The sequence below is a fragment of the Heteronotia binoei genome, chromosome 6 (assembly GCF_032191835.1).
Source record: "Heteronotia binoei isolate CCM8104 ecotype False Entrance Well chromosome 6, APGP_CSIRO_Hbin_v1, whole genome shotgun sequence".
NCBI lineage: Eukaryota > Metazoa > Chordata > Lepidosauria > Squamata > Gekkonidae > Heteronotia > Heteronotia binoei.
Genome location: NC_083228.1, coordinates 62,400,339 through 62,425,169, shown reverse-complemented (window position 1 = coordinate 62,425,169; position 24,831 = coordinate 62,400,339). Strand labels below are relative to the sequence as shown.

General features: G+C 43.8%; 1 protein-coding gene and 1 long non-coding RNA gene across 2 annotated transcripts in view; one reads left to right on the top strand and one right to left on the bottom strand.

Moving 5' to 3' along the window:
* LOC132573798 (uncharacterized) overlaps nt 1–21,004 on the bottom strand; it is a 39,405-nt gene extending 18,401 nt beyond the window's left edge. The window contains exons 1-2 of the long non-coding RNA XR_009555563.1: nt 20,469–21,004; nt 14,955–15,095 (exon numbers count right to left, since the gene is read on the bottom strand). This is a non-coding gene — a long non-coding RNA (uncharacterized LOC132573798). The remainder of the gene's footprint in view (nt 1–14,954; nt 15,096–20,468) is intronic.
* Nucleotides 21,005–21,058: 54 nt separating this feature from the next.
* The window catches only part of ATRNL1 (attractin like 1), a 1,015,273-nt gene continuing 1,011,500 nt past the window's right edge, over nt 21,059–24,831 (top strand). Inside the window, exon 1 of the mRNA XM_060241568.1 lies at nt 21,059–21,810. Coding sequence (XP_060097551.1) covers nt 21,506–21,810 — 305 coding nt within the window. The 5' untranslated portion in view covers nt 21,059–21,505. The remainder of the gene's footprint in view (nt 21,811–24,831) is intronic.

Here is a 24,831-nt window from a genome sequence, read left to right as displayed (position 1 = left end):
ATGTTTCCAGCAGACCTGTCCTCGAGAATAGACAACTGAGTTAACATATCTGCCTGAAGTGCCAATTTAGAAACTTTTCCTGATCCTACACCTTGCTCCAGCGTCAACAGCCATTGCATAATAGCTGCATTAACCTCATCCTCACCCTCATCGTCTGAAGAAGATAACGGCAGTGGAGGCCTTTTTGGCGGGGCCTTAGGCATAGGATGCTTAGCCTTGGACCTTCCCACCCCTTTCCCACCAGACATTTTTTACAACGCCAAGGGTGAATAAAAACTACACCAAATTAAACCAAAATGGCCCTTTGTTAAACAGCACCTAAGATGGCCACTCACTACTGACAAACAGCCCTGGGAAGCTGCTACTGCCTACCCCTGTGAAGCTGCCTTATACTGAATCCGACCACAAAATGGCTTCCCTTTCGCAGCCCCCTAAAATGGCCGTTGTCCCTCAGAAGAAGAAGGGGAAGCAAATATGGCCACCGTCCCACAGAAGAAGAAGGAAAAGCAAATATGGCTGCCTCTACCCTGAACAGGCCCACCCAGCACAACCCGGATAATTGAAAATCCAGCTCCCTCCACCTAATAAGAAGAAAGGGGTTAACAGAAGTAAAAGATTGGGTATGTGTGTGACCAAGTACCCCCTTAATACCCTTGAAATCTGATCCTAAGTGGGGTGGGTGGATTACCAGAAGGAAAACTTGGGCATGTGCATGACCATACCCCCCCCCCTCACCGCCCTTGAACTCTAATCCTAAGTGGGGTAGGGTGGTGGAATCGACAATCCACCCCCTTATGGGGTGTGGGGGAACGATTACAACATTGCTGGATAAAAAGGGGGGAGGTAACACAAGCTATTAAATGAAGCTCCTCTCCCTCCTGCTGAAGCACGCCGCACACGCTGGGGGCAATAACCTGTCCCCGGTCTCCAGGCCAACGCCAATGCCACTTCAACAGAACCGCGCCTTCTTGCTGAGGGAAACTGACAGGGCCCGAGAGGAGCGAACGAAAGTGCTCTCCCCGGCCCTCCGATCACTCAAACCTACAAGGAAAGCATGGAGCGATAAAATAATGCTCCCGCTGCTCTCTTCAGTCCCCGGCACTGAAATTGACGCAGCAAAAACAGGAGCAAGCACACAGTGCTCCTGCTCTGCCGATCTTCTGCTGGGGACTGAGAAGGGAGTTGGATGGTCCTGCCGACACAATGGCAGAGCCCCGCCTCCTCCTAAGTGCGCCCAAACGAGCTGCAACAGTCTTCCCTTACCTTCCAGGGAGACAAATACGCTCCTGCAGCCTAGCAGCCTTGCTGCTGGCTGCTAGAAACAGATTCCCTGAAGCCATGAGAACAGTGTCTGGTAATGGCTAACACAATCCATAGTTTTTCTTTCCCTCTGAACCATGGGATTTTTTCATGATCTAAATGTATCTTTAGGAAGTGTTTCCTCACAGATTCTTAAACATTCCACTTGTGTGAGAACTACATGCAGAATTTAATAGCATGTTTCTCTAGCTTCTGTCAGAAAGCTTCACTTGAAAACATTCCAAGTTGAATCAAACTGCAAGCACTTTTCTGTGAATATGTGGTGAAATGAATGTCATAGCATTTCTCTGCTCAGACAGGATATTTCTTGATTTTAATCTACCTTTTCAGGTGGTTAGACACTGCTGCCAGTCTGCCTTTCATATTCATTTTACCACCTCTGCTTTCTTGTTAGTACCAGGGGTCACTAATCTGTGACAGGAAGTGTAAAGTTAGGTAGAACTGAATTTCATGATACTTTGTTTCAGATCCAAAGATAGTTGCCATTTCTTTCCAAGTGACAAAAACAATAAAAACTGTCATGATCTGGAAAGACTATATGAGTAGTTTTAACAGCTCTGTCCATTCTTCAATGTTCTGTGTGGGCAGCTCAGTCATTCTCCCATCCAAAGCTGCAGGAGAATAAACAGAGCTAGTTTACCAATATCCTGTATGGGGGGGGAAAGAGGTGGAGATGGACAGGTCCATTCATTTTGTCCCCAAAGCAATTAAAAACCTTTTGATATTACTGAAGGTGGTAACTGTCTGTTCCTTTGCTAGGCAGGTTGTTGGTTAAATAGTCTAGAGGGGTTGGCTGAAAACTAATTGCTAGGAAATGGTTTCTTGAGATGTGGGAAGGCAACAGCCCCCCAGCTGAGCAGAGGATTGTATCTGGATGGGAGAAAACTGCAGATAGCAGTTTGGAGAGGGCATACAAACCGTTGTAATTTGACTATGGGTAAAGCTGCTTTTGGGTGCAGGCTGCTTCCCTCTCTCTTTTGGTGCAGAAAGCCCCATGATGTTGGTCCTATGCTCTGATGAGGAGGCTAAGCAGTTAATAAACCAGACTTGAAAATCTAAATTTTGTTTTGATCTTTACATTGAACACGTAAAGCTGCCTTATACTGAATTGGTTAATCAAAGTCAGTGTTGTCTACTCCGAATTGCAGTGGATCCCCAGGCTCTCAGCTCAAGGTCTTTCACATCACATATTACCTGATCATATATTCTAAGAGTGAAGTTAGGATATCTTTGGATACTTAAGTCTGGTGACTAGAGCTGTGAACAGACAAGATAGATCTTTCTACAAACCTGAAAAGAGCCCTAAGTTTGCACAAAGATGCGAAATCTTTAAAAAAAAAACACCACCAAACACTGGGAAACTTAAAAAATCTGAAAATGATTAAAGGAATGCCTGTACCTTTAAGCAAGGATTCCTTCAATAGCTGTTAATAGGCAATCACAGCATTCCAGGCTTCAGTCGCTGTGAGTAAAAATGGCAGGGGAGAAGCTTCCATGGTAGAATGGGGATTTGAACTGGGTTTCCCAGATCCTAATCTAGCACTCTAACCACGGCTTTTTTTGAGCAGGAACACAGTTCTGGCTGGCTTGGCATCAGGGGTGTGGCCTAATATGCAAATGAGTTCCTGCTGGGCTTTTTCTACAAAAAAGCCCTGTGTGAAACAATGGTTGCGTCAGGGGGTGTAGCCTAATATGCAAATGAATTCCTGCTGGGCTTTTTCTACAAAAAAGCCTTGACTCTATCACTATGGTCTCTGATGAAACAGTGCAGTCAGAAAGGGATAACCCTCCTCAAATCAATCTTCCAGGGCAGCTTTTAAGGAATATTGAAAACATAGGACATTCTCATCTATTGTCAGTTTTGATCTTTTGTGTCTCATCTGATCTGAGACTGATCTGTCTGTCTCTCCCTCTGATACTGGCTCCAGTGCACACACATTAAGGTGAAACAACAGATGTTGGTTTTTGCTGAGGTGTGTGTGTGAGGTGTGGTATTTCCTTACATCCCCACTCAGTTGCGCTACCTTTGTATATGCCTATCTTGGTAGCCAAAATATCTTTTGCTTTGTCAACTGAGAGCCCTAGAGAGAATGAAATAGCAAGCAAACAGGAGCCAGTATGTGGATACAGAATCAAATGGAAGTCCTCCAATAATACGTGTACCAGCAATTACAATCATTTTTGGTGGCAGGCATTATATGTCTGCTGTTAGGTAAATGTGCTCCTCACTTCTGCTCCAACTTTCTTGAATTTCAAGCCAGTTTCTTAATATTTGTGTTAATTTTCAGTTTGGATTAGTTATAATGATAAATAACAGGGTTCATTTAGTTTCTGGTTTTGACTCAATGTCCAATTGCACATCCTTGAGTATATGGCCCTATCTTGAATTAATATTCTATGTTTTATACTTCTGAAAATCTTTGATGTGCAGTTATAAGGTGAACATCTTATTATATTGAAAGCACAGCCTGGAAGGATTTGTATAATTTCATTTTCAATATTACTTCCTTTCTTTTCAAGTGCATTAAGTGTATTCTCTAATTCTAAAAATAAAAACCTCCCGCCTCCCATACAACTTTAGATGTTTGAATAAAGCTATTCACACATTTTGGCTGCCATAGGAAATTCTATTAAGGATGTAAGCAAATGATTTCCATAGCCACATCTGGAGAAATAAATTATTCAAAATGTTAAACACCATAGTGAAGGAAATGAAGAATTGCTTAACAATTCAATAAATTGACAGTTCTGTCTTCACTTAGACCTGCCAAATAACTTCATCTGACAGAAAAGTTTATGATCAGATTAGCATAGTTTAACCACATTGGCATTTAAAAATCTCAGACAAGTTTCTGACACCTCTAACGATTTTTTGTGACACACATTACTTCAAAGTTTAACATCATTTGCATTCATAATCAGTTCATTACATAGATTTCAACCTTACAATGTATATAAATGCATATGTGTTAAGGAGGGCATCTAATAGTAAAATCTAATTTCAGTAAAATACCCTAGTTATCTCAATATAATATAGCCATTTTAAGTCTGTTTAGTGAAATATAAACCTTCCAAATAATACATTTTAAATTAAATGTAATGTAATGTTAGATCCAGGTAGGCAGCCATGTTGGTCTGAAGCAGTAGAACAAAGTAGGAGGCAAGTAGCACTAAGACCAACAGTTTTATTCAGAATGTAAACTTTCATGTGCATGCATGTTTCTTCAGATGAGGAATCAGGTACAGTGAACAGAGCTACATATAGTTGGTAGGCAGTGGTTTAGAATGCAAATTGGTACAAATTTAAAATCCAATGACAGAATAGCAAAATTAACAAATTGAGCCAACCTTTGTTCTGGGTAGCATGAGCTTGAGAAACCAATAAAACAGTAACATGTCAAAATGTGAGAATGTCTGCTAATCACTCTATTGTTTATAAGCCTGGGCCAAAATGACGGCATTTCTTTCTCAGAAATTTTTCCCATCCAACTAATTTACCTTTTAACATGTAACATATATATAGTTTGCCATTAGAAGAAAAATGCATTAACATATAGTGGAAGCTGGGTTTAATATATGTAATTCAAGTTCAAGTTTATTTATATCCCGCCCTTCCCACCGAAGCGGCTCAGGGCGGCTCACAACACATAAAAATCTAACATAATTTGAATTTAAAACATCTTACACAGTTAAAACAGTAGAATAATAAAACATATAAAACATATAATGGCGGTCTATCAGAACTACACTCAGCTTCCAATGCCAATTAATTATAAGCCAGTCGGAAGAGGGCTGTCTTACAGGTCCCGTGGAACTGACCAAGGTCCCGCAGGGCCCTCACCTCTTCCGGCAGTTGGTTCCACCAGAAAGGAGCCATTATGGAGAAGGCCCTGTCCCTGGTGGATTGCAGGTGGGCCTCCTTTGGCTCGGGGATAACAAGCAGATTTTGAGATCCCGATCTCAGTACTCTCTGGGGAACATGTGGGGAGAGACGGCCCCTAAAGTAGGCAGGTCCTAGGCCATATAGGGCTTTAAAGGAAATAACCAGCACCTTGTATCAAACTCGGTATATTATTGGCAGCCAGTGCAGAGTCCGGAGCCCTGGCCGAATGTGCTCCCATCTTGGGAGCCCCAATAACAACCGGGCCACAGCATTCTGCACTAACTGCAACTTCCGGGTTTGGCACAAGGGCAGCCCCATGTAGAGGGCATTACAGTAGTCCAACCTCAAGGTGACCGTTGCATGGATCACCATTGCTAGGTCGTTGCGCTCCAGGAAAGGAGCCAGCTGCCTTGCCTGCCTAAGATGAAAAAATGCGGATTTAGCAGTGGCTGCTATCTGAGCCTCCATCGTTAAGGAAGGCTCCGATAGTACCCCCAAACTCCTGACATTGTGCGCCGCTGTCAGTGGTGCACCGTCAAAAACTGGCAGGGGGATTTCCCCTCCCGGACCACGACGACCCAAGCAAAGGACCTCTCTGTCTTCGCTGGATTTAGCCTCAGCCCGCTCAGCCTGAGCCACCTGGCCACGGCTTGTAATGCCCGGTCCAAGTTTTCTGGGACACAGGCCAGCCGTCCATAAGCAGATAGAGCTGGGTGTCATCAGCGTACTGGTGACAACCCAGCCCATACCTTCGGGCAATCTGGGCAAGGGGGTGCATATAGATGTTAAATAATATCAGGGAGAGAACTGCTCCCTGAGGCACTCCGCAATCAAGCGTGTGTCTCCGGGACAGCTCACCCCCAATCGCGACCCTTTGTCCCTGACCCTCAAGGAAAGAGGAAAGCCATTGTAAGGCCAACCCCTGAATCCCCGCGTCGGTGAGGCAGCAGGTCAGTAGCCAATGGTCGACCGTGTCGAACGCTGCCGACAGGTCCAACAACATCAGCACCGCCGAGCTGCCCCGGTCCAGATGCCGTTGAAGGTCATCTACCAGGGCAACCAACACCGTCTCTGTCCCATGGCCTGGGCGAAAGCCGGACTGAAGGGGATCAAGGACGGAAGCATCCTCCAGGAAACTCTGTAGCTGCATCGCCACTGCCCTCTCGATAAGTTTGCCCAAAAAGGGCAAGTTCGAGACCAGTCGGTAGTGTGCCAATTCGGCCGGGTCTAATGTTGTTTTTTTCAAGAGGGGGCGGACCACCGCCTCTTTAAGCGATGTTGGAAAGTGCCCCTCCCTAATGAGATAAACAGCCAATATTCCTTATTTGAATATGTCAAATTGTCAATACAGGTAAAAGAGAAATGTATTTTTCTTCAATTTGTATTTTTCAATTTGTTAATTTTGCTATTCTGTCATTGGATTTTTAAATTTGTACCATTTTGCATTCTAAACCACTGCCTACCAGCTATATGTAGCTCTGCTCACTGTACCTGATTCTTCGTCTGAAGACGTGTACATGCATACAAAAGCTCACTTTGTAAATGTAATGTTAATTACAGCTCAGTTGTTGTATGGTAGTAACACAATATATACACAGTTGAGTTTTAAATGAATAAATAATTACAACATTCACCCTTCCTTCAAATGCTTTAGCATTCCATCATTACCGGAAGAGGCCCTCCCCATATTGGGAGTCCCCAATAGGACCAGGGGATTGGGATCCCTACCTCCAAAGCAGACATTTTTCAATGTGAAGATCAGTTTTAATTCAGGGAGAGATCCAGGTTCCACATGGAGGTTGGCAGCCCTAGACCCAGTAGGAGCGGGGAGACCTGGCCTCCTTATTTGCAAGACTAGTAAGGCTGAGAGAGAGTTATTAGCTAAAGGCCACCCAGCAAACTTCCATTGTAGTGTGCAAATTGCAGTATATAACAGGATTTAATGGTTTGATTCCCCACACCTGCAAGGAATGCGTCAGTTGGATCCAAACAATGGAGGAGCTTCTTTGCTCCTGCATTCTTCAGTGTAACCTCACATATAGCAAATGTATACTTTAATTAAGAGCCCCATCCTCATCTCCCTCCCAAAAACTTTATGATTACTAACAGGTCCCATGCTGATGTTTCTTATATCTAGTGTCCCTTGAATATATGCTGGTGTACTGCTGCCTATTTGCTGTGATTATTTATGACCTCAGGAGTCCAGCTTTGACCACTTTAGTGGTTTCCCTATGTAAGAATTATAATATGGGGCTTTGCACTACATCATGCCCAAATCTAAAGTTTCCCCTGGTCCTTTCTGCATAGCTGGGGTCGACCATAAGGCTGCTGGGGAATGCATAATGCCCTTTGATGAATCTTATTCTTGTTCACTGTTTGCTGTTTGCTGATGATGCTGCACTCGTCTCCCACTCGGTATCAGCTCTGCAGCATATGACGTCCTGCTTTGCAGAGGCTGCCAAGCTATTTGGCCAAGAAGTTAGTCTGAAGAAGACAGAAGTTCTCCACCAGCCTGCACACCAGGAAGATTATCACCCTCCCTGCATCACTGTGGGTGAATCAGTTCTGAAGACAGTCCAGCAGTTCAGCTACCTGGGGTGCATCATCTCCTCAGATGCCAAGATCGACAAGGAGATTGACAACAGGCTGGCAAAGGCAAACCGTGCATTTGGCCGACTGCACAAAAGAGTGTGGAGCAACAAGCATCTGAAAAAAGGCACAAAGATCAATGTTTCCAAAGCGGTTGTGATGACAACCCTCATCTACGGCTCCGAATCGTGGGTTTTATAACGTCATCACCTGCGACTCCTTGAGCGCTTTCATCAGCGCTGCCTTCGCACCATCCTCAACATCCACTGGAGTGACTTTGTGACCAACACTGAAGTCCTCAAGAGGGCAGAGGTTACAAGCATCGAAGCACTGCTGTTGAAGATGCAGCTGCGCTGGGCAGGGCATATTTCTAGGATGGAAAACCACCGCCTTCCCAAGATTGCTCTGTATGGCGAACTTTCCACCGGCCATTGAAATAGAGGGGCACCAAAGAAGAGGTACAAGGACTCCTTGAAGAAATCCCTTGGCACGTGTCGCATCAACCATCACCAGTGGTCTGACCTAGCCTCAGATCGCAAAGCATGGAGGCACACCATCCACCAGGCTGTCTCTTCCTTTGAGAATGCACGCATAGCTGGTCTTGAGGACAAAAGGAGATTGAGGAAGAATCGCACTGCTACAGCACCAACCCCAAATCAGACTTTTCCCTGCAGCCACTGTGGCCGGACCTGCCTGTCCCGCATTGGTCTTGTCAGCCACCAGCGAGCCTGCAGCAGACGTGGACTACTGCACCCTTCTTAAATCTTCGTTCGCGAAGTCAAGCGAGATTCTTGTTCACTGAGTTGAATGACTGTTTAAACAATTGCTCCCAAGTGCAGAAGGTATGGATTTGTAGTATTGTCTCTGCCTTCTGTTTTACTTTGGCTGTGCAGAATGTGAGCTATTACTTCTGGCCAGCAGCCCCCTTACTGGGACATGGACTCATGTTTCCTGTTTGCCACACAGGTGCTTTTGCCAGGTGAGCTATTGGGGTGGTGGTGCTTGGATTGCCTTGGTGAGGGTGCAACTGCATGTTCCCTTGTTGCTATCCTAACGTCTGCATTCCCTGACTGGCAAAAGTCTGGTGCTCCTAAATCTCACCCTGGCCAGGATCTGAACCTTTGGCAGCAGAAATATTTAGGGACATCTATCATGATTGCATATGCTGAGTGAGCTGTGGGAGCATAAGAATGCTGTGCCCTTGTTTTCTTCCTTGCGTTTCTGCCTGGCAAAAGAGAAATGGACAGGTGGCAAAGATTAAAAACCACATTTGTGGAATTCTCTGGGAAATGTTAACACCTGCCAATCATGCCATATTTCTTCCCGCCGGTATTTTTCCCCTCAGGGTATTCTTTGTGTGGACAGTGACTGCCTGATATCAAGAGGCCACTGGCTGCATCAGTTGGCTGCAACCAAGTGTGCCACTCATTTCGGGGTAAGGTTGCCATATAGGATTGCTGGGAATGACTTGGGAAATTCCTGGAGATTTGGAGGTGGAGCTTGTGGAGAGTGAAGTTTGGGGAGGACAGTGAGCTCAGCAAGGTTATGATTCCACAAAGTCTACTCTCCAAAGGTGTCATTGCATCCAGGAGCATTGATCTCTGTAGCTTGAAGATTAGATGTAATTCCAGGAGATCTCCAGACCCCACCTGCAAGATGGCAGCCCTAGTTGCCAGCTCTGGGTTGGGAAATTTCTGGAGATTTGGAGGTGGAATCAGTTTGATGTAGTGGTTAAGTGCGTGGACTCTTATCTGGAAGAACCTGGTTTGAATCCCCACTTCTCCACTTGCGCCTGCTGGAAGGCCTTGGGTTAGCCATTAGCTCTGGCACAGGTTGTCCTTGAAAGGGCAGCTGCTGTGAGAGCCCTCTCAGCCCCACCCACTTCACAAGATGTCTGTTGTGGGGGGAGAAGATATAGGAGATTGTAAGCCGCTCTGAGTCTCTGATCAGAGAGAAGGGCGGGGTATAAATCTGCAATTCTTCTTCTTCTGAAGTAGGGTTGCAGCCAGGGTCAGGGCCAGGCTTTCTGGTGCCCTAGGCCCCTACCCCTGCCCCCAGGGGAGGTGCCCCCCACTTTCTCCCTACCCATGCCCGAGTGCCCCTGCCCCTCCGTGGCAGCAGTACATCCCTACCAGAGAGGTGCACCAGCCACCATCACACTACCTCCTTCCTCCTCCACAACCCGGCTGTGCTCAGCTCAGCCCTGCTGCCACTGCCTGGACTGGCCGAGGAGCCCATGTTGCACACACATTCCGCCATGGGACTCGTGTCCTGAGTGGGGATGAGGAGGCAAGGTGGCAAGGCCTGAACGGCCCTGACACTTGTGAGAGGGAGTGGCTTTGATGGCAAATAGGGGGCATGTGCACCCACCCCAGCTGGGCAGTCTGCTGCTGCTACTGGTGGGGTTGGGCTCGCTGGGAAGCCACTGCCAGATGACTTAGTGAGAGAAAAAGTGGGACCAGTGCTCTTGACACCCCCATCCTTAATTTGGCTGGCAGGAGAGTGGCAGCACAGGAGAGCAGCCCCTGACTGGCAGCCCAGCCCAATGCCCTGGGGCTGGCATCACGGGTGGGAATGAGGAGGCAAGGCAGCAAGGATATGGGACCCCAATGGCAAACAGGGCATGCATGCACCCAGTCTGGCTGGGCGGTGCTGCTGCCGCCACTGGTGGGGCTTGCCGGGAAGCTGCCACCATAGGGAGAGGGAGGGGGTGCTGGCTGCCCTGTGGCTAGGTGGAGCCCTAGGTGGTCACCTACCTGGCCTACTGGGATGTGCTGGCTCCGGTTGCAGCCTCCACATGGGGCCTGAAGATCTCCCACTTTTACAACTGATCTCTAGCTGGCAGAGATCAGCTCCCCTGGAGAAAATGTTTGCTTTGAAAGGTGGACTCTATGGCACTGTACCATGCTGAGGCTCTCTCCTCCCCAAACCTCACTCTCTCCCGGATCCAGCCCCAGGCATTTTCCAAGTTAGACCTGGCAATCCTAGGGTAGAGTCTGGGGAAGGCAGAGTTTGGGGAGGGGGTAGGAGCTCTACAGGAATGTGATGCCATAAAGTCCACACTCCAAAGCCACCACTCAAAGCCTTACTTGGAGGCTGGTAGCCCTAGATGCAGATGTCAGTATCATGCCTCTTTCTGACAGATGTGTATTGGTGGGGATGCTATAGACTCCAGTATAATCACTATTGTTGGAAGCAATACTGAGGGGAATGAAGAGGAGTATCACAGTATAAGTAGCAGAATTAGCAAAATTACACATTTAAAGCCGCCCATGTAAATACTATACAGTTCACATCACATGAAAAAACAATGAAACTGCCTTATACTGAATCAGACCTTTGATTCATCTGCAGAGTATCCACAGGATACCAACTACCTATTGTCAGGGTCTTAGGATGAGGCTTTGAGGATGCACAGATATTCTCCATGTTTATCTTAAGGTTTCAGTGCTCCTGAGTAGACATGGGAAGCAAAAGTGCATATGGGTAAAACTATCTATAGACAAAGATGTATAATTATTTCACCAAGAAGTATTTATCTAATATTTTGTTCTGTCATTTCTTCAAGGAGTTCGGAGCAGCTACATGGTTCTCCATTCCCCTAGAGATAGTTTAGGCTGAAAAAGAGTGACTGGTTCAAAGTCACAGGGTTTGCTTTATGGCACTGAGGGAATTTTAAACTGTCTAAGAATCTAGCTAAATATATGAACCACTGTGGCAAGTCCTTAAAGAGATGGGAATACCAGACCACCTCACATGTCTCCTGAGAAACCTGTATAAGGGTCAAGAAGCAACTGTCAGAATGGGATATGGAACAACTGATTGGTTTAGAATAGGAAAAGGAGTTCGACAAGGATGTATATTGTCACCCTGCTTATTTAATTTATATGCAGAATACATCATGTGGAATGCTGGCTGGATGAAGCACAAACCGGAATTAAGATTGCCGGGAAAAACATCAACAACCTCAGATATGCAGATGACACTACTCTAATGGCGGAAAGTGAGGAGGACCTAAAGAACCTCTTGTTGAGGGTGAAAGAGGGGAGCACAAAAGTTGGCTTGAAACTCGACATCAAAAAAACTAAGATCATGGCATCTGGCCCCATCACATCCTGGCAAATAGAAGGGGAAGACATGGAAGTAGTGACAGACTTCACATTTCTGGGATCCAAGATCACTGTAGATGGTGACTGTAGCCATGAAATTAAAAGACGTTTGCTCCTTGGGAGGACAGCTATGGCAAACCTGGGCAGTATAATAAAAAGTAGAGACATCACCCTGCCAACAAAAGTTCATATAGTCAAAGTGATGGTATTCCCAGTAGTAATGTACGGCTGTGAGAGCTGGACCATAAGGAAAGCCGAGCACAGAAGAATAGATGCTTTTGAGATGTGGTGCTGGAGAAGACTCTTGAGAGTCCCTTGGACTGCAAGAAGATCAAAGCAGTCAGTCCTAAGGGAAATTAACCCAGACTGTTCACTGGAAGGTCAGATGCTGAAGCTGAAGCTCAAATACTTTGGCCACCAAATGAGAAGGGAGCACTCACTGGAGAAGATCCTGATGCTGGAAAAGACAGAAGGCAAAAGAAGAAGGGGATAGCAAAAGATGAGATGGCTGGACAGTGTTACTAATGTAACAAATACGAATTTGAGCAGACTTCAGAGGATGGTAGAAGACAGGAAGGCGTGGCGTGACTTTGTTCATGGGGTTGCAAAGAGTCAGACTCGACTGTACGACTGAACAACAAAAAACCATATCTAACAACAAAAAACCATATATCTATTTCTTTCTTGAATATCCAGCCTGTGGAAATAATGTATAATGGTTTTAAACATTTTGGGTGGATTTTACAAAAATTTTAATATTTGTAAACTTGTGAAAGTATTCTTAAAGCACAATTCAGTCGATGTACTCTCAACTCCATTAGCGTTTATAACTTCTCTTTTTGGTTTTACTTCTTTTCTTTTTTGTCCTTCTACAGCAAGTCTGATGGGTTGATGGACAAACATTGCTGCAGCATTGACCCTTTGCAATGCTAAATAAAATTCTTTGTTTTAAAGGACTCTTGCTTCCTTCAACATTGTCTTTACTTTGATTGACAGTTTGACAAAAAAAAAAGCTCCCTTTGGTTAAAGATGTCAGATAAAGATGGATTTTTTACCTCTCCCACAAGGTAGATTTAAAAATAAACTCGAATAAATAATTAAAAGTGGTCTGAGTTGTATATCTGATGAAATCTTCCTTCTAGTTTGAGCACAGATTGCTTAATATGGTATGTCATGAAAAAAACTTGGGGTTGGCTCATTTGTACACCTGTACATAATCTTAAATTAATATAGTCAGGGGTTTCATATCACTCTTTAACACCAGATAGTTATTTATTTATAATTTGGCTCAAATAACAAATTGCTCCACAGGAATACAGTACCAAAGCATTTCTCCCCAGAATGCCAAACCATAATTTTGACAATTCACTGCAAAATAGCATAATCTTTAAAAAAGATATAGAACTTTTGATAGGTGAGCTAATTTAGTACAGCCATATTAGTACTGAAGATTAGGTTGCACTGAGACATTGTTAGGGAAGCATTATTAGGAATACATTTTCTTCTGTAACCAGCCATCCATTTGAGAGGCAACTTCTCTTGGTTTATCATTCCCATCAGTTTAAATTAATTTATTGATTAAACCTTAATAAATATATACAAATAAAACAGTATTTCTGAAGAATTTTTTTTAAAAAAATGTATAATGTGCTGTCTCATCAGAATCCTGCTTAAGGTGGCTTACAATTAAAAGTCACAGTATAAAAAAGCACAAGCCATTAAAAAGCCTTTAAAATGAGCCACCACAGATAAGCTGCATAAAAACTATCCAGAAAAAGAAGTGGACCAAGCTGATAAAAAGCTGATAAGATAAAACTCCTAATGAAAGCTTGGTGAAAAGATATGTTTTAGCTTAGTGCTTAAGAGAAGGCCTAGTTCTAGCTTAGTGCCTAAAAGTACCTCAAAGTTAAGGGTATTCCAAAGGCCACGAAAACTCGCGCTAGACCTTTAATCCTGGTTCAGCCATGTCCCCAAACTGACATTCTACACATGAATCATGGAATCAAAGAAACCATGATTCTAGTGTAGAAAATCAGTTTGGGGACAGGGCTGAATTAGAATAAAAGAGTTCTAGTGCGGAATTGGCCACAGTGTCTCTTTTTTATTTTTTTTACTTATTTAACAAAATGTATATCCTGCCTTTCTGCCCACACAAGGACCACTAACTGCAGATGTTTCAGCACAGACAGAGGTGATACTATCCCTTTAGCCAGACTCGGCCAGCAGCCTGACCACTACATTTTGGGGTAATTTGAAATGTCTGAACCACTCTCAAAGACAACCCTATATAGATGGCATTACAGTAATATAACTCAGATGTGATCAGAGCATAGATCCCTGTAGCCAGATAATCCCTTTTGAGGAATGACCATAGCTGACAAAAGCTAGAGCTGATAAAAGGCACCACGTACCATTGAGGAGACCTGGACTTCCAACCATAGGATAAGGACTATAACAAGGGTGTCGAACTCATTTGTTATGAGGGCCAGATCTGATATAAATTGAGACCTTGTCAGGCTGGGCCATGTGTGCCATAAAATGTAATGCCAGGTAGCAGAGAGATAAACTTTATAAAGGGCACAGACAAACACAATTAAAGATTTTTTTAAAAAACTTAAAATAAAACATGCTTAAAACATTAGCACTCATTGGTCTTAAAGGTGCTTGCTTTGTATCTTTCCCATGGGATCCAGGGAGCTGAGCAAAGGAAGCTCTGGCTCTTTCCTTCCTTCCCCAGGGGATCAGGAGGGAAGGAGTCTCAGCCAATAGAGAGAAGAGAGGCTTGGCTCTGTAGCTCTGCTGTGCAATTGAGAAAGCCTGGCAAAGCAAACAATCCCTCTCCTCCTTCCTCCCCAAGGGAGGAGCCTCAGCCAATGGAGAAACAGAGGCTTTGCTCTGTAGCTCCTGTGCGATTGAGCAAGCCTGGCAAAGTAAGCTGTGATGTAGAAGGAAGCAAGAGAGAGGGAGAAGGAAGCAGATGACAGTCAGTTGCTCGGGGACCTGATTCAGCCCCCAGGCCACATGTTTGACACCGCTGGTCTATAAATACTCACAAACTACAAACTTGCTCCTTCAGGAGAAATGCAGCCCCTTCCAGGCCAGGCTGGCTGTGCAGTCTCTGAACAGGTTCTCCATTGACCAACAGTATTACTTTCTTCAGGAGCCTATTAAGGACTTCCACCAACTTGGCTTAGCTGTTAAGAAGAACAGAGTTGTATCATCCACAATCTCAGGATGTTACTGAAGCACAGTCTGGTCTAAGCAGGGTAGATGTGAGCAATTTTATCTGCAATTGTGCAGATAAAATTGCTCACATCTACCATGGTTAGACCATTTCATTTCAATGGAATCACAGTGGACTTGTATGTTTACTGGGTCAATATCCTTGGGGACTTGCAAAGCTCTTTGACAGCCTGGAAAAGCTCCACCAAATGGCAATGTGCAGATACAATGGTTGCAGAAAATGAGCTTGCTTAGCTGCCATCATTGCCACAAAGAAGGCATGATAATGTGCTCAGTGACATTTGCTTTGAGTTTTTGTCCACTTGCACTGCAACCATCTACCCAGCTATTTCACCATCTGTAAACCAAGGGTATTCCAGACTCCATGGAAGGAGTGAGGCTGCTCAGTTTTAAGACAGCACCAGCTGTTACACAAGCATACATCGTCTTAGAAGAGGCATTCTCTTTTGTGTGAGAGGGCAGGAGGAATGCCTCTTTTAAAATGGTGCCTACTAGCCATTGTTTCCTTAAGTATTAAAATATTATTACTAATTAAAATAATGAACAATTGACTGTCCTGCTATCTTGCATTAGCCCAAATCATTTTGCAAGAAATTACCCATATAATTAAAAAACAGGAAGGAGTTACTGTGGATCAGTGATGAAACATGTGCTTGGAATGAAGAAGGTCCCAGGTTCAATCTCTGATATCTCCAGTTAAAAGAATCAGATGAAGGTCAGGTAATGTAAAAGACTTCTACCTGAGATTCTGGAGAGCTACTGCTGGTTTGAATTGATAATAACAACATTGATAGGCCAATGGTATGATTCAGTACAAGGCAGCTTTATGTATTGTGACAAGGTGACTGCTTTAATAATCTCCCCTCTAAAATGATCATCTTGTCTGTTGCTTCAGTCGTCAAAATTTACCCTTCAGAAGATGGCTCAGTAGGCACTGGTAAAGATTTAAACAAATTTTGATTTATTTAGACACATGGGCAGAGAAGGGAATCAATATTTACATAGGTTTTGGATTATGCAGGTAGAAATAAAAATATAAACAGAATTGCATTTGAGGATGCTGGTGTCACATATGGTTTTAGATTTAATGCTGTTTGGCTTCCCCTACAGGCATTACAGATGTTAAAAGGTTTTGTCTTAGAGATTACTTAATCTAGATGTCCTGTTACTCTTCACATGTTATAATCACCCAGTCTTGAGTGTACTCCGCTCGTCCCTTTTGTTAAGGCTAAGGTCCCTCTATCAGACCCCTATTCCTCCTGCAAGATAGTTATTATCCTCTCACTAAGAGTTATAACTCTGTCATGTGGCTTGTTTAGGGCCTTTCAAGGCCACCTCTAAACCCTTTGCCAAATTCTTCTGTTCCAGATGAACAGTCCTTATAAATTGGACCTTAAGCTTAGAACTGGAGAACTACAATTCCCTCTCAAGATGTCCGTTTCTTCATTTTTCACAAAAAGACTGTTTAACTTGTTGGGTCTTGCTGTCTCTGACAGCGTCTTCTAGGTTCAGAGTCTCTCCAAACTGGCTCTGAACCAGACTCTTCTTCAGGAGTAGGCTCTCCTCACATTAGAGGGACTCTCAAAAGCAGGGCCGGTGTGTGGAAGTAGGCAAAGTAGGTAGTCGCCTAGGGCCCCCTCCCTGACTGCATGACTCTGGCTCCTGACCACTGACACCTTGTCCTCTCCCATCACCAAGCTGCCCTTAACAAAGCCAAGCCACCCCCCTCTCCCTGATGTGTGACCTGACCTCCACCCTCATCCTATCCTGCCACCCTACTTCCTAACATGGCCGGCAAGCACTTGTTCTCACAATTTTTTTTATAACATCACTTTTTTTGAAAAATTAAAAATCAGTAAATTTTCAAGTTTGGTGCTCTTCAATTTCCCTATTTTTTTTAATAATGGGGGAGGCGCCAGTGGGTGATTCACCTAGGGTGCCAGGAAGCCTAGCACCGACCCTGTTCAAAAGCAACCAGTCTCTGATCCACTCCCCAACTGCTTCAACCAACTACCTGTCTCCTCTTGACAGTTAGCAAAAGTTCCCCCAATCAGAGTGAGTTCTATTAGCTGTCACTCTTTTTCAGTTCCATTAGCTGTCACTCATATGCATTGCCTCTAAGCCTGTATTAACCTGCTGTCCACCACATGTGTGTTCAAAGAAAACAGCTGGCACTTTGAACTGTGTCTAGAAACACATATGTAACCAGTGCCATTGATGAAGTATTGGAGTTATGTAGCACTGTTAGCAGCAAACTATGGCTGCTAAACTACGCAAATTGTGGCTGCTTCTCAGAAATGTCTGACCATTGTGATCAGTGGTCTGATCACATTCAGGTTAGATTACTGTAATATACTCTGCCTGGGCACCTGGGGCTGCCTTTGAAAATAATCCAGAAAGTTCAACTGGTACAAAATGCAGCAGGCTATTGTCAGATGCTGGATGTAGGGACTGTATCACCTCTGTGCTGAAATATTTTCATTGACTAGCTGTATATTTCTGATTACAATTCAGGTTTCTGGTTCTTACCGTTAAGACTCTAAATGGATTGAGGGTAGGCTACTTGAGGGGCTGCCCCCTCCTATATTGTCCAGTTTGGAGAAGCAGCACAAAAAATCCCCTAAATAAGTACATAAATAAAATCCTAGAGAGGAATCTTGCTGCCCCATTTGTAGCAGTTGAAGGTTCAAAGGCAGCCTGAAACACAGTGCATTACAGAAGTCCAATTTGAAGATTACAGTAGCATGAATCAGTGTGCAGTCTAAATAACAGGTTAACTTATGAGCTTTATCTAACTCAAAGAAGGTACTTCTGCTAACAGCACTGACCTGTTTATTCATCAAAAAGGCCAGATCCAAGAGTTCCCCTCCCCCAGGCTCTTAACTTAGATTTACTAAAGAATGTTTAACCCCATTTAAGACTAGCAAATCAAGATCTTCTCCAGCGAGTGCTCCCTTCTCATTTACTTTGGCCACCAAATGAGAAGGGAGCACTCGTGGAGAAGATCCTGATGCTGGGAAAGACAGAAGGCAAAAGAAGGGGACGGCAAAAGATGAAATGGCTGGACAGCGTTACTGATGTAACTAACACAAATTTGAGCAGACTTCGGAGGATGGTAGAAGACAGGATGGCCTGGCGTGACTTTGTCCATGGGGTCACAACAAGTCAGACTCGACTGTGTGACTGAACAACAAAAGACTAGTAAATCAAATCCACCAAACACTATTACAGATTTCTCAGCAGCGTTGCTCTGCCCCCAGGCTTCTGTCCCCTCCTCTGTGCAAGTGATCAATTTCCTGCCAGTTGCTCCACAGGTGCATTTTGACGCACAGCTCCCTCCAGTTTGCCTCACGGTTTCTTAATCCTTAAAAGACAGCATCACAAAGCCACGAGGGAAACTGGAGGGAGCCGCGTGTCAAAATTTGCATGCAGAGCAACTGATGGGAAATTGATAACTTCAGCTGGGGAAAACAGAAGCCTGGGGGTGGAGCAATGCTAGTGAGAAATCAGTCTGTGGCTTCTCAGACAGCATAGACTCTGTATTATCTGGATTAAAGTTCAGTTTGTTCACCTTCACCCGCTTGACCCATAGCCTCAAGACAGATTTTATTTATTTATTTATTTTATAAAATTTATACCCTGCTTTTCTGACCCTATAAAGACCACCAAGGTGGCTAATAAATTAATACATAAAAACCTTAAAAACCAGCAAAGACTTCATTAAAACAATCAAAATAAGAGCTAGCAGACATATTCTTATTCAAATATGATTTCTCAATGTGAAGTCTAATTGCAACCTCTTTCAGCTGTGAAGGAAACACCCCTGAGATGCACATATTAATGATATTTCCCAAAAGAATTTCCACATTTTTTGGCATTATTTTAACAACCTGGATGGTAAGGGTCCAGTTTTTAGGAAGTAGCCTTTACAACCCAAGCACGCTATTGACATTAGTCAGAGAGATCAGCTTGAAACTATCCATAAAAGTCTGACGAGAGGTTGAATCTGATTCCTCTACTGCAGTATTTACCCTCAAATTGGCATATAAATGGAATCAGATGAGAGAGACTTTATCAGCAAAGATAAAACAAAATTGCACTGCAAACATTTGTATTTTCTTGTTTCTCTGAATGTGATTTAAAGTTGTTTAGTCTGACGCAAATGTAAATCCATATTATAATTATGTGTCAGAAACAAAATGTCCAGTGAACCTAAAGTGACCATTTGCCTGTGGTAGGTTTTCTGTGTCTTTCACATTTTTGTGACAGGCCAAAGATGTGGCATGAAGATGTAAGAACTGTGTGTGAGAGGCAAAGCTCCCCTGATTCCTTTCAGCAGGAACGTGTCTTGATTGGGTGTCATCTGCTTGGTCAAAAAGTATAATTGAGCTATAAGCCTGGAAAAAGGAGGCTAGTTTGGATTCTGGTGGACTAATGGCCTGGACTATTGCAATACACAGCAGAATGAGAGAATGCATAACCTTTGACTCTTGACCTCAAGGTTTATACCATCTAACACAGGTCTTGGAAACGTGTTAGTTAAGCTAGTTTTTCTTGGTTTTTTGCTGCATGATTTTAGAGTGTTATGTTGCCTGTAGATTAAACATTTTGTTCTGAAATATATTAAATAAAACTTTATATAGATATTTTTAAAAGGTTTGGCTACTTGCAAACATCAGCCCTGGGAACCCACAGAGTTCAGCCTTGGACTCCTTCACAGTGTGTGTGTGTAAATTACACCAACTGAATGCAGCTATTAAAAATACAGGAGACCCTTCAGAAAGAAAATATGGTAATCTTAAACAGAAGTCAGAAAAACAATGATGGTTCTTTGTGTGTGTGTTTGTGTGTTGCTGTTGTTAGTATTTCACACTGTTTATAAGCTGTTTATGGAAAATCTCCTGTTTTTTTTTAAAGTTCAGGAACTTGCTTTTTGTTTTGTGGAAAAGATGACAAGTCTCCTGGTTGGTCCCTCCCTTCTTTTTACACAAAACTGACTTGCTCTCTCTCTCCCCTCTCTTTAGTGTGACGCTAAAAGTGATGCAATGAGGTAACGCGCTGCGCCTTTAAGGGGCTTCTCTGCTGCACATGCTCAGCTCTCTTTGTGTGGTAGTTTTCTCTCCCCAATTCCCCTGCAAAGCTATAGAGAGGAAGCGTGCACGACGACGTTGCAATGCTCGCCAACTCGTCTCCGTTTACAAAGACGGAGGGAGAAAATTCCTCTTGGCCCTGAGGCCAGCGGTGCCAGAGGATTCATTCTGGGACAGGAACTTTAGGCGTGTGGGCGGGAGAGAAGCAGCTTGCCTCTGCGCCCTCCCCTTTACCTTTCAGCTGTGGCCAGAGCTGTTAGCTCCAGTCGTTTCCACGCAGTTGCTTCAGCAGCAACGAATCTCCTGGGCTGGAAACGGAGTCGTTTGCGTCTTCCCTGCTTGGGGCGGGGGGGGGGGGGGGGAGGGATTCCTCTAGAGAGGAGCCGCCGCCGCCGCCGCTCACATGGGCCGAGGAGGGGCCTGGCAGGAAAAGAGAGACGGATCTAAGTAGACCCGGCGGAGGGGGAGCGAGAGGAGGGATTCAGCCCACCAGCCGCCTCTGAAAGCAGCTTACAATTAGCCTTTTAAAAATGGCTGCTTTCAAACTGTCAGCTGGGACAGAGGAGGGCTTTTAACTGCGACCTACCCTCGTTTCGGGGGGCAAAAAGGGACGAGGAATTGCCTGCTTCCCCACCACCACCGTTTAGGCCCGTTTGGTTTGGGACGCTAGAGGGGCTCTCTCAGCGCCGGCCCGCTCGCCAGAGGAGGAAGCATCACCTCCACCGCCGTCCTTGCCCTGCGGTTGCTGCTTAAAAAAGGATAAGCAGCCAAGCCCGGGGGGGCGGGGGGGAGAGGAGGGGCTACATAATCTAGGGGGGGGCATGCTGTGAGGGAAAGCTGCAAGGTCAGGAGACAGTCCTCCGTTCATGGAAGACGGGGGCAATGAGCCCTGAGGAAGAAGAGGAAGAGGAGGCGGGAAAGCGGCTGTTGCTGGCGATTTACCTGAGGGGTCAAGAGGAGGTGTGAGGAGCCGAGAAGCTTGGGAAGGAAAGAAAAGCAGGACTTGGAGCACTTGCTTGCCACCGCCACCTCCCGTGGAAGGAATTAAGGGATTCTCTTCAGGACGCATTTTTTTTCCTTCTCCGCGCTTGTGTTTTGGTAAAGACCTCTTCTGTTTTTCCCTCCTCCCCCCTAAGCTCACTCTGTCCCTGACTTGGGTGATGTGTGTGGCGTGGTGGAGATTGCTTTTAGCCTGGTTAGATCTGAATAAGGAACTGGGTTAATCTGTCTTCCCTCCCCTCCATCCCAGCTCTGGAGAGAGGTGGTTGTGGATGTGCACTACGGCAAAGATGACGGATCCTTTGGGGAAAGCCCTGCGCAGGATGGGAGGCCCTCCTGTGATCCTTGGAGCCTGGAGACCTTTTTCATGCTCTTGTTGCTGCTTTTCGACCTTCCTGGATATGAACAACTGGCTGATCTTCTATGGATTATTGTACCTGGTACTGTATGCTCAGGTTTCCCAGTCTAAGTCTTGTGAAAGAACTTCTTGCTTTTCTGGTCGATGTATCAATTCCACCTGCCTCTGTGACCAAGGCTGGGTAGGAGATCAGTGTCAGCACTGCCAAGGCAGGTTCAAGTAAGTCTGATCTTATCCTGCTCCTTTGGGGCTTTTGGTTTTATGCCGGGACTGTGTTCATAAAAGTTCATGCCTCACAAAGAATAAACCCTTTGGCCAAGAAGTCCTTGATTTCTTGAAAAAAACTTGCTCCTGTTCTTAAGGAAAAGGCCAAGGGGAACCAAATGAAATCTTATCACTGTGGTTTCCTTTGGGATGCTCATGACATGACATATCTTTAGGTGTGTTCCTCTGAGCAAAAGATATGTTAATTAGAAGGCTTTTTCCTCAGAGCAAGCAGGTTTTTGTTTCTCTTTGTGCCTTTTAATACAACCCTGTTTCTTAACTTCTTTGACCAGGTACATGTTAATAACCTACAACTACCCTGATATTAATGTGTATGTGTGTGTCACTGCTGAACCATGCTAGCTGACCATAGTAATCTCCACTAGTTGTTTGAGAAACAGATGTAGATAATTTTAAAAGAGAATTGAGGACATATGGGCTCACTTTCATAGCTGTGCCCAGTAGGTAGGTAGATAGAAATGGCATCTTGCTCATTCATACTAAAGATGCCTAAATGGAAAATTATATATCTTAGTAGATGGGATTACAAATGCAGAGCATTGTGCTCAAATCTGTTAGTGATGTGAGGCTTGATCTTGGGTGAGATGATCTGCTTCTCCTTGCTTTCTTGTTTAGTAATTTGTGAAAAGAGCCAAGTAGTTAATACTTGCTTTACTTTGCAAACCTTCGTGTGATAAACTTTGCTAATAGAACAAAGATTATTTAATCAACAAGAATATCTGATGTACACTTTACAAGTTCTGCTTTTGGACATGGCTCTCTTTAATAGAGATAAAAAGCTTCATCTTTAGAATAGATAAGGATAGAAGCTTTGCTTCACAGTACAGGTTCCAGTACATTTTTACTTGTTTAAAAAAGAATAATAATGTATCATTTTACCCTTCAGTTGCATGAAACCACTTGTTTACTTGGGAAATAAATGAAAAATCACTTTTCAGGATACAGAACTTCGGCTGACAAGATTAAAGTTTTTGGGGCTTCAAAGTTATTAGTTGTAGTATGATTGGTTTGAGAAGGGAAGAACAACATGTAAATTGCTGTTACTTTTATGTGTGGCAGTAACAGTGGTGATATTAGTAGGTACAATTTTGTGGGGTGAGTGTTCAGAACCACTATAAGTGATTTTCTCTTACTGTATGAAATTGACTCAGAAGATTTGCCTATACATGCTGGAATGTAGATTCTTGAAGAGTGATACTTCAGCTTGGTGCTGCTATATTGCACTTTGTAACTTGATCACATTTGAGCAATTTTCTGTTAGGACATGTATAATCCTTTGATGATGCTGTATATTCTAGCTTGGAGTTATAGAATACAATAATCAATATTTCATTTTACAGTAGTGTTATGCATTTCTTGGGTGGATTTTAGTCCATATTTACTATGAAAGGGTATGCTGTGTGTCATTTGTGGAAAATTCCATGAAAATGGAATGAGGGAACAGTATATTAAATTTATAGTACAACATTAACTGTTTAGAACTGAGCATGAGAAAGACTTGACTGCACATTAAAGGCACAATGCTCCAATAACAGAATAGCAACAGTATTCAGGAGTTTCTGGTGAAGTAAGTGTATATTTTTTCCTTGTTGTATGTCCTATATTGAATATCCTTTAAAAGTTCCATTAATGCTATCATTTTATATTTGAGAAATAGATGTAGGGTTCTTTACAACAACATATGTGAAAATTTATTTGGATTGGATGCTTTAAAATTATTCTGAAAGAAAAAAACACTTTCATTCACACCTTATAATATTTTGCTGGTGTGAATAATATATAAAAACGGACAGCAAAAGCCATCTGTTTCTGCATTTGGAAAGACACTAAAGTAAATCATACTCCTGATGAAGATTCTTGCAGCTTCAGTTAGGCACCAAAATACCGAGAAGTTACTTTAATATTGAGTGACTAGATGAGAACTGAAGAAGGTATACTATATTGGAATATTTTATTTCCTCAGGGAATTTGTGATTTATGGTAGACTTGGAATGGAAATAGCTTATCTTACCAATACAGTGGAACCAATACAGTGGAAGGAAGCAGGCAATAGTAGGTTTTTACAGCAGTAAAATTGGAGTAGTTTTCATGTAACCTCACCAGCAATTGACACTGTAATAACTGAAAATGGTTGTAGCAGATGTTCTAGGAAGAATAACTGAGCGGCTACTGATAACCCATTGAATTCAATAACAATTATTGAGATAATTTGTATAAATGCATGTATGGGTTGGATCCTGCAAATGAAAGTGGATGTAGTTTTTTCTTGTCTGCCTTCTTCCCCCACAGCCCGCTTGCGAACCACAAAAAAACTGGGGCTTTGGGAAACTCATGGACAAAGCGACACAGTGAGAAGAAGGAATTCAAACTCTGGTGGTGGGTGGGATTGGGCAATTTCCCCCAATTCTGCCTCATCACTGTAGACCAGGGGTGTCAAACATGCAGTTCAGGGGCTGAATCAGGCTCCTGGAGGGCTCCTATCAAGCTCCCGAGTAACTGGCTGTCATCCTCTTCCTTCTCTCTATATCTTGCTTCCTTTTGTGTAACAGTTTGCTTTGCAAGGCTTGCTCAATTGCACAGGAGTTACAGCGCAAAACCTATTTTCTCCATTGGCTGATGTTCCTTCCTTGGGGAAGAGGCAGAGCTTGTTTTTCCAGGCTCTCTCAATCTCACAGCAGAGCTACTGCGTCAAGCCTCCCTTCTGTTGGCTGAGGCTCCCCCTCAGTCCCTTGGGAAAGGAAGGAAAGAGCCACAGCTTCCTTTGCTCAGTTCCATGGATCCCATGGAAGAAATACAAAGAAAGCACCTTTAAGACCAATGAGTGCTAATGTTTTAAGTTTTTAAAAAAATATATTTAATTGTGTTTGTGTTTTTTTTATAAAGTTTATATCTCTGCTACCTCATTTTAAATAGGTACACACATGGCCTGGCCTGACATGGCCTAGTCCAACATGG